This window comes from Drosophila persimilis, unplaced genomic scaffold, assembly GCF_003286085.1.
Source record: "Drosophila persimilis strain 14011-0111.01,24,50 unplaced genomic scaffold, DperRS2 tig00000700-arrow-arrow-pilon, whole genome shotgun sequence".
In the NCBI taxonomy this organism is placed as follows: domain Eukaryota; kingdom Metazoa; phylum Arthropoda; class Insecta; order Diptera; family Drosophilidae; genus Drosophila; species Drosophila persimilis.
Window position 1 is genome coordinate 1,678,106 of NW_020825340.1, and position 13,663 is coordinate 1,691,768.

Here is a 13,663-nt window from a genome sequence, read left to right on the forward strand (position 1 = left end):
GTAGAGTAGAGTAGAGTTTGAGATAAGAAAACTATTATCTATTGTGACTACTTGGAACTTAAGAAACAAACCTTATGTGCATTGGTCATTCGCCAAGAAAGTCGATTTATATCATAGATCAAGAGACAACATACCAAGCTTACATGCGGACAACAAGACTTGCAGGGATCTTATTCAAACGGGAGAGCTTCGAATCAATCGAAAAGAAAGCGGTTGCAAAATTCACATTTAAGATAAGATCACTTGCGGGGTTTGAAAGGAGTCGGGCTGATCCTACAGCTTCTCGGGTATCGGGTGTGACCGATTCCTAGTTCCGATCGACTCGATCCGGAGTGCACTCTACTGTGTGGTACTAAAAAGATAACTCAACATCGATGGCTGCACGTGAAAGCTTATAGTTGCCTCTTCCCACTTGGTACGAATCAAACGCTGCAACGGCGTGTTGAGCGTTGACTCCTCCTTGGCGACCACATCGCTACTACCGCTAGCGCCACTAGCAGCACCACCAACACCGCCGCCGCTAGCGGCACCCACACCGCCACCGGCAGGAGCACCTCCACCCGGAGTCGGAGCAGCAGCAGCGCTGGCTTCTCCATCCTTTCCGGCTGGCTTTCCCGCCATCGAGGTACCCTCCGGTGTGATTGGTTGCCGCTCCAACATGACCAATGCCTGCTCATTGTACGTGCGATTGTCGATGGTCATCTGTATCTGATGCCCCGAACAGCTGTAGTAGTTCACATCGAAGCGCGACTCCGCGTGGTAGTTGCGCAGCAGGTCCGGATTGCGGTTGAACACCACGCCGTAGTGGCCTGTGCAGCTCGTTACCCAGATGGGATAGTTGGGCGTCTTGAGCCGTGAGCCCGGCTGTCGGGATTGATTAACCGCTGCCTGTATTCACAGTAAGAAAGTGTCAAATATAGATATAACGCGGATCGCCACATTTTTGGAGAACAAAAATAAGAGCATTACGTCCGTACTTACGCTAGAGGACTCGATGTCCCACAGCAGCAGACCGATCATACATCGTTTGAGCACTCCGTACTGCGGAACCGCCTGAAAACAAACACGAAACTCAATACCTTTGATGGGGCCTATCTGGATCTATATCTTCTTCTTCGGGTTACGTTACACACATAGCTACTTTCATCGCCCACATTGACGACGCCGTTGTGTATGTAGGGCGTGGCACGTCCCGTCAGCAACAAGGTGACAATCATCAGGGAGCCCTCCTCGTGGTTGCTCATTGTGAGGGGCGAGGATTTCGAGGAGTCCAGGTCCGTGCGCACTCTGCAACGATTGGAAAAGTATTCACCGCCGAATAGCAAATGATTAGGGTCTACAGAATGCATCTGATACAGAGGATATATGGATATATGACGTGTATATGCGGACACTGGATCAAGCTGAAATCTTACTTTCCCATGGATCGCGTGAGGACGGCGCTATAAAGAAACAGCAGAGTGCCAGGGGTCTCTTCCTCTGAAAACTTTGAAGCGGGTTAGAGGGATACTTTTCGATCAGAGAAACGTATAATTCAATTGTGAAAATTCTGGGTCTTACGTATTTGAAATTCCGCTTCATAAAATGCTCTAGCTCCTCGTTGGGCGACAGGGTAAAGACATAGAGCTGCAACGAATTGGGAATGCGTTTTTCTACCTGTGTTCTTTTCAAGGAAATCTCTTTCCTATCGAAGGGCTTCCATCATGTAATAGGGGGACGGGACGGGGGAACTCACCTTCTCGGTTACCGAGTCGTGGAAGTAGCTGGCACTGTGATCCACAAAGACCTCGTCCTCTGACGGCAGTACCATTGTCACCTTTCCCTTGTCCGAAATGGTTCGGAGTATCTCCACCAGGGCACAGAAGAGGGCCTCCCGCTGCATCTCGGCGTTGGCCAGGAGCGGGCTGGAAGAACACACATGCGAATGCGAATGGGGATGAGCTGAGCTCTCTGGATTCCAGAGGGGGATTCGAACACCCACTCGGTGAGGGCAGCCACACGGCTGGTCTTGCGGGCGAAGAGCAAATACTTGAGAACGAATCCTTGGACGACGGACAGCAGGCCACGGGTGGCGTTTCGGGGCGATCGAAGGCCGTATGCAAGCTCCTCCTTGGGCGCTCCAAAGACAAAGGACGTCTGCAGCCACTCGGCACGCATGGGGATGGCGGCAGTGCCAAAGATCAGATTGCGCAGATCCTAAATGGGACAGGACAGACATCATCACCGTATCGCCGACGAAAGAGGCGTTGCCTACCGTTGCCAATTCGGATGTTATGGGCAAACCACCCTGGGTGATGAACTCCTTGTTCATTTCTAATTGGATGCCGTGTTCCGCTGGATGATTTCTGTTTCCGCTAGAGACCTTTGCTCCACTCTGCGACTCGTTGGCGAATGATTTCTCGCGAGGCACAGTTCTGTGCCCTGTCTGGACTTGGCTCCGCATCGGGTTGAGCCTGAGAGAACGTTGGCACTGGGAATGGGCATGGCAGACAGCTGCTTTTAAGCTATTTCACACTTCAGAATGGATTTTTAATTTCATATTTAGTCGTGGGCGCACGAGGCGTATGCGCAACGAAACAAAAGCCAGCAGTCAGCCAGGACTCACGGCAATGCCAGTGGCCACCTGACAGTGGGCACCACACATACTGAATTTGCCCAGACGCCTGGCGCCAGGCTTGGGGATGGCATACGAAACTTCTGCATGGTGTTGCCCGATTTTGGCCCACTGTGCTGGGCCTAGGATTAGCTTTGGAGGGTCGTTCGCTTGTCTGTCAGTCAACGAAAGTAACTTTAAATGAAATTGAATTGAATTTAGTTCTGTGTGCGGCACACGAAACCCGATGCAATAGTATGTGGCACAAGAAGTGAAAGTGTTACGGAGAAGCTCAGAGACTGCTACTGGGACTGGGAATGGGCTTGGCCCTGCCCATACTCGTATGTGCAATATATTTTGCAGGAATTTGGCATGTTGAAGCTTGTCAGAGCGCTCCACACAACCGGAAATATGTAGTTGACGCCCATTTTGAGGCAGGAACACGTGTGCCCGTGTTAACACCGGGGGGACTCCCATGAAAAGCACCGAAAACATTTCACTGGCCACCGCATTATTCTCGGCTGAGAAATTTTTAATTTAGACAGCACTTTAGACTTCTTTTATGGCGATACGATTGATTTGTTGAATTTCTGGGAGGGCCTAAATGGAAGTGAAAGTGGCCAAATAACTGGGGGGCTGCTCGGTTATAGCCTTGGGCATGTCGCCTGCGATTCATTAAAGTGCAGACCCTGACATGCACACCTGAACAGAACGACAGTAAATCCCACTGCAGAGAGCGAGCACGGCCCAACCATGTGTTGAAGGACAACCTAGCAGCGTCTGATGGAAGGTTTTCATATCAGTTTCCGACGGGCAGTTGCTAACTAGCTCGGGAGGTGTTAACTTGGATTGACATTTAATTGGCTTACGGATTATGAAGAACAGTAGTATACATATATATTATGTGCTCACACGCCATTATTACACGGTAGTAACACAAAATTGGCTATCTGGCCCCATCTGCCCGAGATATGGCGCCCCGAACTTTTGAAGGGGCCAATAATTAAAGTACTGCAATGCCTATGCAATAGGCCTTGTTTAATACACAATAATCCCTACATACAAATACACTTTCTTGCTTAATTTATAGGTTCAATAATTAAAAGTTGACGTGGGCTCAGTTTGGGATCGGGGAGCCGTCTGGCTGGGTCAGCGTATTACGCATAACCGTCCTGGCCGACGCTGGGGCACGTCCCACTAGGTATAGTGCATTGAAGTACATACTTATAAGCCGTAGCCTGAAGGCCGACTCCCACAGGCAATACTCAAAGTATACACGACGAAACAGCCAACAGACGTACTGGTACGGCGACGTTCGGCCGCGCTGCATGTAGAGACAACGCTGGGCGTAGCGGGCCATGACACGAGGCCGATTCACCACATCGCCGTGCTGGTGGCTAATGGCGCGCACGGTGTTCAGGTTGCGGACCTAGGCACGACATAAACTGGTTAGAAATCACAGCTAAAGAGCTTCTTTTCAAGAAGAAACATACAACAAACAGCATGCTGCGCGGCATTTCCTTCAGAGTGCCCATTATTGATTCGAAATTCTTCCGGGCCACCTCCTGCATGTGCTGGATGTCCTCCTCCGACAATTTGCTTCGGATTCTGCCACCGCGGATGCGAATGGGCTGCTGGAAGAGCACCTCGGCGAAGCGCATGTAGTCAGCGATGCCAATCTTCTCGGCGGCAGCTTGCATCTTCGATTCGTTGCGCAACACGGTGGCCTCCCAGAACTCGCAGAGCGGGCCACGCACCTCGACCGGCAGCTCCTCGTACAGGCCATGGTCCAGCAGAATAATGTCGGCTCTCCCACTGCTTTCATTTCTACGCACAAAAACTATGAGGGAGGGTGGATAGAATTAGCACTGACTGTTGCCTGGAGCCTGCCCTGTTACCCACTGTTGCCGGGATGCGGATCGGCGTGCACAAAGCCGGTGTAGAAGATTTGCTCGGCAAACGTGTTGAAGAGCTTCACATCGATGTCCTGCACGCTAAGCTTTCGGGCCGCTATTGCCTCAAGGTCGCTGATCTTGCAACCATCCATCCATTCAAGGGTGAGAACGCGCTGAATGACAAAACTTTAGTCGAAGCATTCCGGACAGGATAAATAGCGAGCTCACCGTCTTGGTGTACGGCCAGTAAACTTTTGGCACATGAACAAAGTTGAACTTCTTCATATCGAAGGCACAGCGCTCGGCATTCCGGCCCTCCTGCACAAAATTCATCTCCTGGACCAGATTCTTGCGCACATCCCTCAAAATCCAGCCGAAGTTGTAGTCCTTGAAGAAGAACTCGACGATGTCCTGCAGGAACATGATGGTACCCAGGTCGCTGATGAAGCGCTTCTGCAGATCGCTGTACTGCACCTTAACGGCCACGTGCTCGCCACTCGGCAGCTTCGCCTGGAACACTTGGGCCAGGCTGGCTGCTGCTACCGGGTTGTAGTTGAATTCCTCATAGATTTGCTCGGGCAGCTGGCCAAAGTCCTTGTGGAACACCTTGCGCACATCGGCTTTTGTCGTCGGGATACATCTGTCCTGCAGCCTTGACAGTGTGCTGGTGTACTCGATCGGCAGTATGTGATTGATGGCCGCAACGCCCTGGCCCACCTTTATATAGAGGCCGCCATTGAGGAGACACGTCTCCAGCAGGCGCTCGGCACTCTTTTGGTGCAGCGCCTTCAGCCTGGTCTCGTATTCGGCAACGTTCTCGTCCAGCCACATATAGTCCGCAGCAATTAGTCCGGCTGTTTTGAGAGAGCGCACAAAGCGCACCGACGCCCCGCAGTACGTAAAGTCGTTGACAATTCCATCATAGCCAATGGCGCCGACACCGGCCAGGACCAGGCCCACTCGTCCAATGGGAAATGATCTCTTCTCACTGTTCTGGGGAACCTGACTTTGTCTCCCAAATCTTCTAATACGAATCCTGCTGCCCAATTGTAGGAGTTGCTTCAGTCGCTAGTGGTCGACAAAATGGGAAGGATCAGAAGCGTTCCCGGCCCTTTTTTATAAAAAGTACTCACATGAGTTCTTTGCATGTTTTTTCCAAAGCGTTCAAAGCGCAAAGGTTTCGTGCCCGTGGACACCTGTTATTGTTGTTGCAGAACAGCTGTAAATGATTCGACGGTCCGGCAACATTTTCCAGTTTCAGTTCAGTCACTAGCCAGTTCACACAACAAACACGCCGCACACGAATTTGCTATGGACGGTACCAGATCTTCGGTTCTGGCGGTTGGCCCCCGCTGCGTCATCATGAGCCAGCCCAGGCTGAATTTACTAAAACGGTGACGTCGTCCGCTGTGGTGAGTGAATTTATTTAGCTTCGAAATTAATATTGATAATTTAAATGGTGAACAACATTTTCCAGGTCAGCTTGTACATATATAATATTTGTTTTATGAGGGAAGAGTATATTTACTCCATCTATTAATAATATAAAACTAATATCTATTAACAGACACAGATATGGAAAAGTCCATCCCTATGCGCAGGTGTCATCCCTGGACTTACACAGGCCCCAACAGAGCAACGGCGACTGAAACCTTCAATAGAAAAAGTAACGGTAAGTACAGCCAATGCAAAGCGGACAGAGAGACCGCCGCAAAGTGGGTGAAAGAAGAAGAGAACCCCATATTCAAAATGTTAACAAAGACAGTCGATGGGGACACTGGGAATCGGTGTTTTGCGCCGTTCAGGATAAGTTAAAAATCAGGACAATTTTCCTGATACGGGTGCACCGCCGAGGACGCAGCAAGGGTCTTAGATCCGTCCTGAGCGCCGGCGAGTAGCATACAGCGACCAGCTGTTGAGTTTTGTGGGCAAGAAGCCAGTCCATGGATAAATTAGAATTCGATTTTGGATGTGTGTTATGTTCTGCAGCTTAACAAGTTCTTCCATTGTACTAATACTAGTTTTAATTGTTACATTTTCTATCTGCGATGCGTTTGAAACTTCTCCAGACATATGTTGGCCATATCCTGTACTGTGTATGGACGGCTAGGAGCTCGGAAGCAATTTATGGCGTTCTGCCTGCATATTTTTCATAAATTTAAAAATGCATATTTCGTTAAAATCCAATTGTCTTTTATTTTCTTTTCTTTCATTTTCAATTAGAATTATTCAAAGGGACTTTAATACAAATATTTGAAAGAGGCACTGCGGAACATGGCGTTCTTTTGAAGAAGAACCCTTCTTCTTGATCAAGACTTTTTATACCCTGTACTCAAAGAGTATAGCGATATACCCGATGCGTATAGATCAGTGGTTTCCCGGGCCTGTTGTCTATGTATGTACATATGCAGTTTTTCATAACATCTGTTTGATTCCTTTTCCTGCTCTACGCAGCTGCCTTAATCTACTTCAAAAACACTTAAATTTAGTTCTGATATTGCAACCCCAACGTGTCGTTGGGCCTACGAGGGGTTTAAGAATTATCAGAGGTTGGGATAGCTAAGGGATCGTCACGATTAACTTTCTTTGCTTTCGTGACATAGTTCGCAAGTTTCATAAGCCGGTCGTGGGCATATTGGAAAAACTTCTGCGAAGCCCGGTCGAAAACGGATTCATCAAAATCGCGATATTTTTTTCTAGATGCACCTGTAAAAGCAGGGAACAAGGGTAATTATTTAGCAATCACTTAACAATTAAAATGAACTCTCACTTCGAATAGCCAGTGTAATGGAGAGGGGTCTAATGCACTTCTTTGTCGTGGTTCCCCTCCAGCAATATTTCTCGGCCAGCTCGTCCACAAATATTTTACGCCAACACATTCGAATGTATTTCTCGTAGTCGCTGGCATTCAAATTTTCAAATTCCTTGACCTGGTGCACAAAATAGAATGTTTTGTAAAATCGAAAAGATATCAAAACCTTTCGTCTTACCATTCTTTTAAGAATTTCGTCGTCTTGAAGGCTTTTCTCCAATGCTTCAAGTTCGGATACTAGGGTAAATGGGTTCAGCGGTATTACTTTTGTGGGCCACTGACCACTGTCCGTACTGGCTGCTCCTATTGCGAGGGTACCATTCTGCAAAGCCTCCAGTTCATTGTCAATTTTGTCCAGCCTCGCGAAGATCTTCGCGTCCCTATCTTTTTGCCATTCCTCCATGGCTTTCTGTGTTTTTTGTATGCTTTTAAGACGGTCTAGCATCTCTGTGGAAGTGGAAATGTGAATGAATGAAGGGAAATAAAAATACAAAAATCTTACCCTTTAATACATTATTGTACAATATGTTGTTGAGCGAAAGCAACTGTCCCAAGCCTGAATCGAAATCAGTGGCACCTTCCGGCTCAGTATCTATAGGATTGTGAAGCTCTATTTCCGCACAATTCTCCTGCTTCAACACCCTTGTGGGCTTCGCCCGGTCGCTATTAGTTCGTTGTTTTTTCCCAGTCAAAACAACCTCAAAGTCTGAACTGGGACTATCCTCTAATGCGAAGCTACCGACATGTCTTTCGTCGTCGTTATTGTCCCAGTTTTGATACCCATTTGCGTGAATTCCATTTCCGCGGGGCGCATTAGTGCGGATTTTCCTTTTAGGCGGCATTTTGTTGATGCGCTAAATACAGAAGCATTAATAAAGGATCGCCAAGAACATTAATTGATCATTTACCAGAACGGAGAGCAGAGTTCTCTATGATATTGTTTTACGTGAGGGAGCGGTTAGGTCAGACAAAGAGCACCTAAAGCGAGCAATAATCGAGCCTTTTGCTTTCGCCTTCCGCTCGCTTGAGCGAATGTGCGCTAGTACGTCCTGAGGCAGCACCCACGAACAAACCAATGTTGTAGACCTTTTACCTGAGTGTACTATCCACTTATCTTATTCATATGACCATCTGCTGCCACTTATTCGTTGTATTTTAATAGTTTCTGTGGAAAGAGGGGGCGTGGCGTTTATCAACAAACCACTGTGTAGATGCAACAGCTGTTTTCTCATCGCTGTCAAATATCGATTGCTGCTGGCTGCTGAATATCGATTATTCGACCATCGCTATTCTGTATACGAACGCCGCCGCCGCCGCTTTGTTTGTTGCAGCGGTGCGTTTGAAGTTTTTTTTAGCGTGCAACAAATTGTTTACCTTAGCCAGTAGTGTACGCAGAGGAGGCGCAGTTCATTAGCTCGAGTCGCCATTAGTCTTCGCCCCAGTCAGAATGTCGGGAACTATACTCGAGAACTTGAGCGGACGGAAACTGTCCATATTGGTGGGCAGCCTGCTGCTGTGTCAAGTGCTGTGCTTCCTTCTGGGTGGGCTGTACGCGCCCGTGCCCGCCGGCCATACTAACGTGCTTGGCTCGCTGTGCAGGGAAAACCATGCGCGCCAGAACGACACCAGCTTCTTTTTGTACTCGCGTGGCGAAGGATCCTGCACCCAGGTTACCCGCGAGGAAGTGGAACAGGACTCGATGAAGCTGGCCAACCAGATTGTGCATGTCTTCCAGATGCCCCTTCCGCGCGACAGTCGTGTGCTGGACTACTCGCGCTGGCAACAGAACCTCATTGGCGTGCTGCAAGTGGAATTCGGATATGACTCCTCCTCGGAGCTGCGCGAACCCCCCAAGGAGCTACAGTTGACGATCGACATGCGCCTGGCCTACCGGAACAAGGGGGATCCCGACCACGCGTGGAAGCTGTACGCGCATGGCGTTGAACATCGTTATCTTGATTGCGTTGCCGCCCATATCGGAAGCTCGGAGACGCTCTACACCTGCGACATGATACCTCTTTTTGAGCTTGGGGCCCTTCATCACAGTTTCTATCTACTGAATCTACGCTTCCCGCTGGACACGCCCAAGCAAATGAACCTCCAGTTTGGGCACATGCACGACCTCACGCTGACTGCAATCCACCAGAACGGTGGCTTCACCCACGTCTGGCTCATGCTGAAAACCCTGCTCTTTCCCTTTGTGGTGGGCATCATGGTCTGGTTCTGGCGCAGGGTTCATCTGCTGCAGAGATCACCGGCCCTGCTGGAGTACATGCTCCTCTACCTCGGCGGAGCCCTGACGTTCCTCAATTTGCCCTTGGAGTACCTGTCGCTCACCATTGAGATGCCCTACATGCTTCTCTTGAGCGACATTCGCCAGGGCATCTTCTATGCCATGTTGCTCTCGTTCTGGCTGGTATTTGCTGGGGAACACATGCTGATCCAAGATTCCCACAACAAATCGACCATTCGGTCGCGCTACTGGAAGCATCTCTCCGCCGTCGTAGTCGGATGCATCTCTCTGTTTGTCTTCGACATTTCCGAACGAGGAGTGCAGTTGCGCAATCCATTTTACTCCATCTGGACGACCCCGCTGGGGGCCAAAGTGGCCATGAGCTTTATACTTCTGGCGGGAGTTTCGGCGGCCGTATACTTCCTGTTTCTCTGCTACATGATCTCGAAGGTCTTCAAGAACATTGGTGACAAGCGCACTTCGCTGCCGTCAATGTCACAGGCGCGTCGCCTGCACTATGAGGGTGAGTAACACTAATTTGGGAGACCTTATAGAAATAAAACCGACAAATATCCACCCAGGACTCATCTACCGCTTCAAATTCCTCATGCTGGCCACACTTCTCTGCGCCGCTCTAACCGTGACCGGCTTTATCATGGGCCAGATGGCCGAGGGCCAGTGGAAATGGAATGATGACGTTGAGATTCAGCTGACTTCGGCCTTCTTAACCGGCGTATACGGCATGTGGAACATCTACATTTTTGCCCTGCTCATCCTGTACGCTCCCAGCCACAAACAGTGGCCCACAATGCACCACAGTGACGAGACCACGCAGTCGAATGAAAATATCGTGGCCTCAGCGGCCAGCGAGGAAATCGAGTTCAGCAACCTGCCCTCCGACTCCAACCCCAGTGAGATATCCTCCCTCACCTCCTTCACCCGCAAGGTGGCCTTTGAATAGGGGGTCGCAGCCGCGGAGGAGAATTTTCATTCAGTTGTGGGCCAAACTAGGATTACAACTTGGCTTTGGCCCGCAGCTGTAGCGCTCAAAGTGTGTGTAACGCTCAGTTTATTAGCAGTAGAGTGTAGCATTTCTTGCCTAGTTTCGCACTTAACAATCTGATCAGCATTATTAATTATCTTTATTATTATCATTACCAGATAGATTTCGGTAGATTTTCTCAGCATGCTCTAAGTGTTTTCCCTTCGATACATGTATTCTCTTTATGTTTGCCTCGGCAGTCAGTATTATCTTTTGAGTCCAATTTAATAGCCTGTAAGATTTTATATACATATGTATTTATCAAGTAATATTTAGGGGCATACGCCCCAATTTAATATTTATATATTTACCAAACCTATGCGTAGAATTCTTCCCCATTTTTTGTAACTGAAAACGTAGAGCAATTTCTTACTCAAGTAGCGATGCAACGAATAAAAAGCAATATTTAAAATGGCAAGGAGCTGCATTTTCATGCCGCGTATCAGAAAACTAACGCAGAAGTTTGATAAATGCTTAAACCATATGCAATATTGCAGCTGTGAATCTGTCTGCTCGCCATTGCGATTTCGAAATTTCGGGAATGGTATAGAATATGTGAATGGTGAATCGGGGTCTGAGGTTGGGTCTGGGTTTACCAAATGATTCTCTGCGGGGTGCTGTAGTCCTGCCAGTAGAACTCTTTGGTGAAGTACACATAGAATGTGGCTACATTCAGGAGCAGATGGGCGCCCAACTCCAGCCACTCGGAGTAGCCCTTGCGTGTGTGCCGCGTGTTTAGCCGGAAAAGGATGTAGGGCACCAGAAAATATCGTAGCTCGAGGAGCCGCTGGAAGCACAGAACCAGCACGAGGCTGAGGGGAAACATCAGCTTAAAGCTGTCGGGCATGTGACGCAGCCCGCAGTAGAGCACTGTCATGGCGAACAGATAGGCAGGCGCCATGGCATAGCGAAACCACCAGAACCGACCATACAGGCGGCTCCACACATAGAAAGTGTAGTGACGGTTATCGGCCAACAGATATGGATGCACAACCGTGTTTAGGTGGATTACCGTAAGTATTGAGACCACAGCCAGAAGGGCGAGGATTCTATTGCGGCGAAGCATCTCCACCGCGGGACGAAGCTGGCGTAATGTGTTAGATACGGCAAAGACAGCAGTAAATATGGCAAAATAGAAGATTTGCGGCAGATTTAGGGAGGCTTCGTGGGCGCTCTTGTCACCCACTACAATTGAACCGTTGATGCACAGGAATCCAACGAAGGGCAGTATGACGGATATGTAAAAGCAGCACTTGGCCAAAATGCTCAATATACAGCTAAACAGCAATTGGGGAGTGCCCAACAGCTGCAGCCACATCTGGAAGGGAAGGGATCACTTAGTAAACGAAAATATGTATTCTGTGCTACTTACATCTGCTCCTAGGAGTCTGATATGTCCTCTGGGCACTGCACGCCTCTGGGCGCACTGCTGGACGAGCGTGTCCAGCACAGTGATTCCGGTGACCATGCAAACCCACACGATGTTCGTTTGGCGCATTAGGACACTGGCAGCTCCAAAGACAGCCGCGGGCAAGTGTGCCTCATGCTGCCAGAAGTGGTAGAACATAAGCACCATTGTCAGCGACAGGGTGTCCGTGTAATACAGGTGACTGAAAAAGTATAGTGGCGGCAAGACCGATAGGGTTATTGCCTCGTGCGCCGCATAGGAATTGCCGCCTGTGCCGGCCAACGTTCGACGTCGGATCCTGTATAGCAGCATTATGTTGATGCCCGCGCCGATAAGACTCAGCAGGCGTAAGCCCGTCACTGTGCAGTAGTTGAATGGATTCAAGATGAGGGCAATGAGATATAGGCCGGGAAACGTTGTTATCTTCGGGTCCCACTGAAAATGAGAGTGAGTCAATGAGTGCGAGCGTGGCCGACTGGTTTCTGCCCAGTACTTACCACGTCAAACTGTTTTCGACAAAAAGCAAGGCCCTGTGGGATATGAAACTCCTCGTCGATGATGTAGTTTGAAGTACCGTTGACTCGCAGAAACAGAGGCAGCGAATACATCACAAAGCCAATGGGCAGGACCAGTTTCCAGGATCCACTCATGATTAGTCCTGCAGCCAGCGGAACTGGCTCCTTCGATTGAGTTTGTCTCCTAGTGGCTTTTGTTTAGTTATTTTTGACCCCACCGGCTGCTGTTCAGTGTGACCCGCGGATTTTTCCCTCAGAAATATACCAAAATATACCGTCTCTTATTAAATATGCACCGTAAATATACTGACGAATAGCTTGTAGCTTGTCAACCGGAGTACGGATGTATTGTATACCCTATTCCGTTAATTTAATATGAAGATACGGTTTAAAAACGTAAATATATAAATAAAGACCTTTTCTCAGATTGATATGAAATCCCAGAAAATAAAGAGAGCAAGTCCCTCCAAATTTTAGCGCCAAATAGATTTTGTTTGAAAGTGACTGAGCGAAAGGATTTATGTATATGAAATGCATTGGAATAAATGCTGCACGTATGTAAGTACGATTTGAGAACGAAAATGAAAAAAACCTGTATATGGAAGTTTCTAAATCTAAAAATTAAATTTAATAGATTGATGAAATTGATAATATATACCGTAACGGTCACAACGCCAAACCGGGAATGTTGCAGAATGGCATAACGCGGTTCCCGATCACGCAGAGCCATGCCACGCTCCGATCGGCTGCCATATAGCTGAGATATAGCGTGCAGAAAGGACAAATATTCGAATGATTTGCACATCCAAATCTTCGGAAGGCTATATCTCAGATATATGGCATTTTAAAATGTATCCACAATTATAAACTGATTCACTTACGCATCTCGAAGCTAAAGCCCAGCGTTTGATTCGGCGGCGTATGAATGGGGGGCTGCTGTCGGCGTGAACCAACGATTCCGCCGCCGATCACTGGTCCCTGTTGAAGCGGACGGGACGCCAGATTGTCGACTCAGTGACACAGCAGCGGTATTACGGAGCCAGGAGCACACCCCTTGGAACTCCCGAGAGGACGAGCAGCTACGGCGGAATCGCGCGCGGAGAAGGTACCGATGGTGAGCGTATTTGGTAATCGGTATCGCAGATACGATACGATACGGATATGA

At 48.7% G+C, this 13,663-nt stretch overlaps 5 protein-coding genes across 6 annotated transcripts; 1 reads left to right on the forward strand and 4 right to left on the reverse strand.

Moving 5' to 3' along the window:
• Positions 1-56: 56 nt before the first annotated feature.
• LOC6598969 (inactive ubiquitin carboxyl-terminal hydrolase MINDY-4B) lies at positions 57-2,404 on the reverse strand. Its single transcript, XM_002024021.2, has 8 exons — positions 2,255-2,404; positions 1,982-2,196; positions 1,736-1,904; positions 1,561-1,626; positions 1,416-1,486; positions 1,134-1,287; positions 982-1,053; positions 57-888 (listed from the first exon to the last, which is right to left on the reverse strand). Exons 1-8 carry the CDS (start codon positions 2,309-2,311, stop codon positions 340-342), a joined length of 1,353 nt encoding a protein of 450 aa, XP_002024057.2. The 5' UTR covers positions 2,312-2,404; the 3' UTR covers positions 57-339.
• A 1,192-nt stretch (positions 2,405-3,596) lies between these two features.
• On the reverse strand, positions 3,597-5,892 carry LOC6598970 (uncharacterized aarF domain-containing protein kinase 5). Its single transcript, XM_002024022.2, has 5 exons — positions 5,622-5,892; positions 4,717-5,556; positions 4,496-4,661; positions 4,087-4,433; positions 3,597-4,022 (listed from the first exon to the last, which is right to left on the reverse strand). The coding sequence occupies exons 1-5, from the start codon at positions 5,634-5,636 to the stop codon at positions 3,711-3,713; spliced, it is 1,680 nt and encodes a 559-aa protein (XP_002024058.1). The 5' UTR covers positions 5,637-5,892; the 3' UTR covers positions 3,597-3,710.
• An 808-nt stretch (positions 5,893-6,700) lies between these two features.
• Positions 6,701-8,526, reverse strand: LOC6598971. Its single transcript, XM_026992046.1, has 5 exons — positions 8,209-8,526; positions 7,803-8,154; positions 7,479-7,747; positions 7,259-7,418; positions 6,701-7,194 (listed from the first exon to the last, which is right to left on the reverse strand). The coding sequence occupies exons 2-5, from the start codon at positions 8,140-8,142 to the stop codon at positions 7,022-7,024; spliced, it is 942 nt and encodes a 313-aa protein (XP_026847847.1). The 5' UTR covers positions 8,143-8,154; positions 8,209-8,526; the 3' UTR covers positions 6,701-7,021.
• A 93-nt stretch (positions 8,527-8,619) lies between these two features.
• LOC6598972 (protein wntless) lies at positions 8,620-10,509 on the forward strand. Its single transcript, XM_002024024.2, has 2 exons — positions 8,620-10,056; positions 10,115-10,509. Exons 1-2 carry the CDS (start codon positions 8,748-8,750, stop codon positions 10,492-10,494), a joined length of 1,689 nt encoding a protein of 562 aa, XP_002024060.1. The 5' UTR covers positions 8,620-8,747; the 3' UTR covers positions 10,495-10,509.
• A 147-nt stretch (positions 10,510-10,656) lies between these two features.
• LOC6598973 (putative Dol-P-Glc:Glc(2)Man(9)GlcNAc(2)-PP-Dol alpha-1,2-glucosyltransferase) lies at positions 10,657-12,699 on the reverse strand. Of its 2 annotated transcripts, XR_003409090.1 has the most exons (4): positions 12,481-12,699; positions 11,948-12,418; positions 10,887-11,893; positions 10,657-10,807 (listed from the first exon to the last, which is right to left on the reverse strand). XR_003409090.1 is itself a non-coding variant. In XM_002024025.2 (3 exons), exons 1-3 carry the CDS (start codon positions 12,631-12,633, stop codon positions 11,168-11,170), a joined length of 1,350 nt encoding a protein of 449 aa, XP_002024061.1. In that variant the 5' UTR covers positions 12,634-12,699; the 3' UTR covers positions 10,657-11,167. The 2 variants fall into 2 exon arrangements, 1 of the variants encoding a protein (XP_002024061.1); XM_002024025.2 differs by having other exon boundaries at positions 10,657-11,893.
• Between the last annotated feature and the right edge of the window lie 964 nt (positions 12,700-13,663).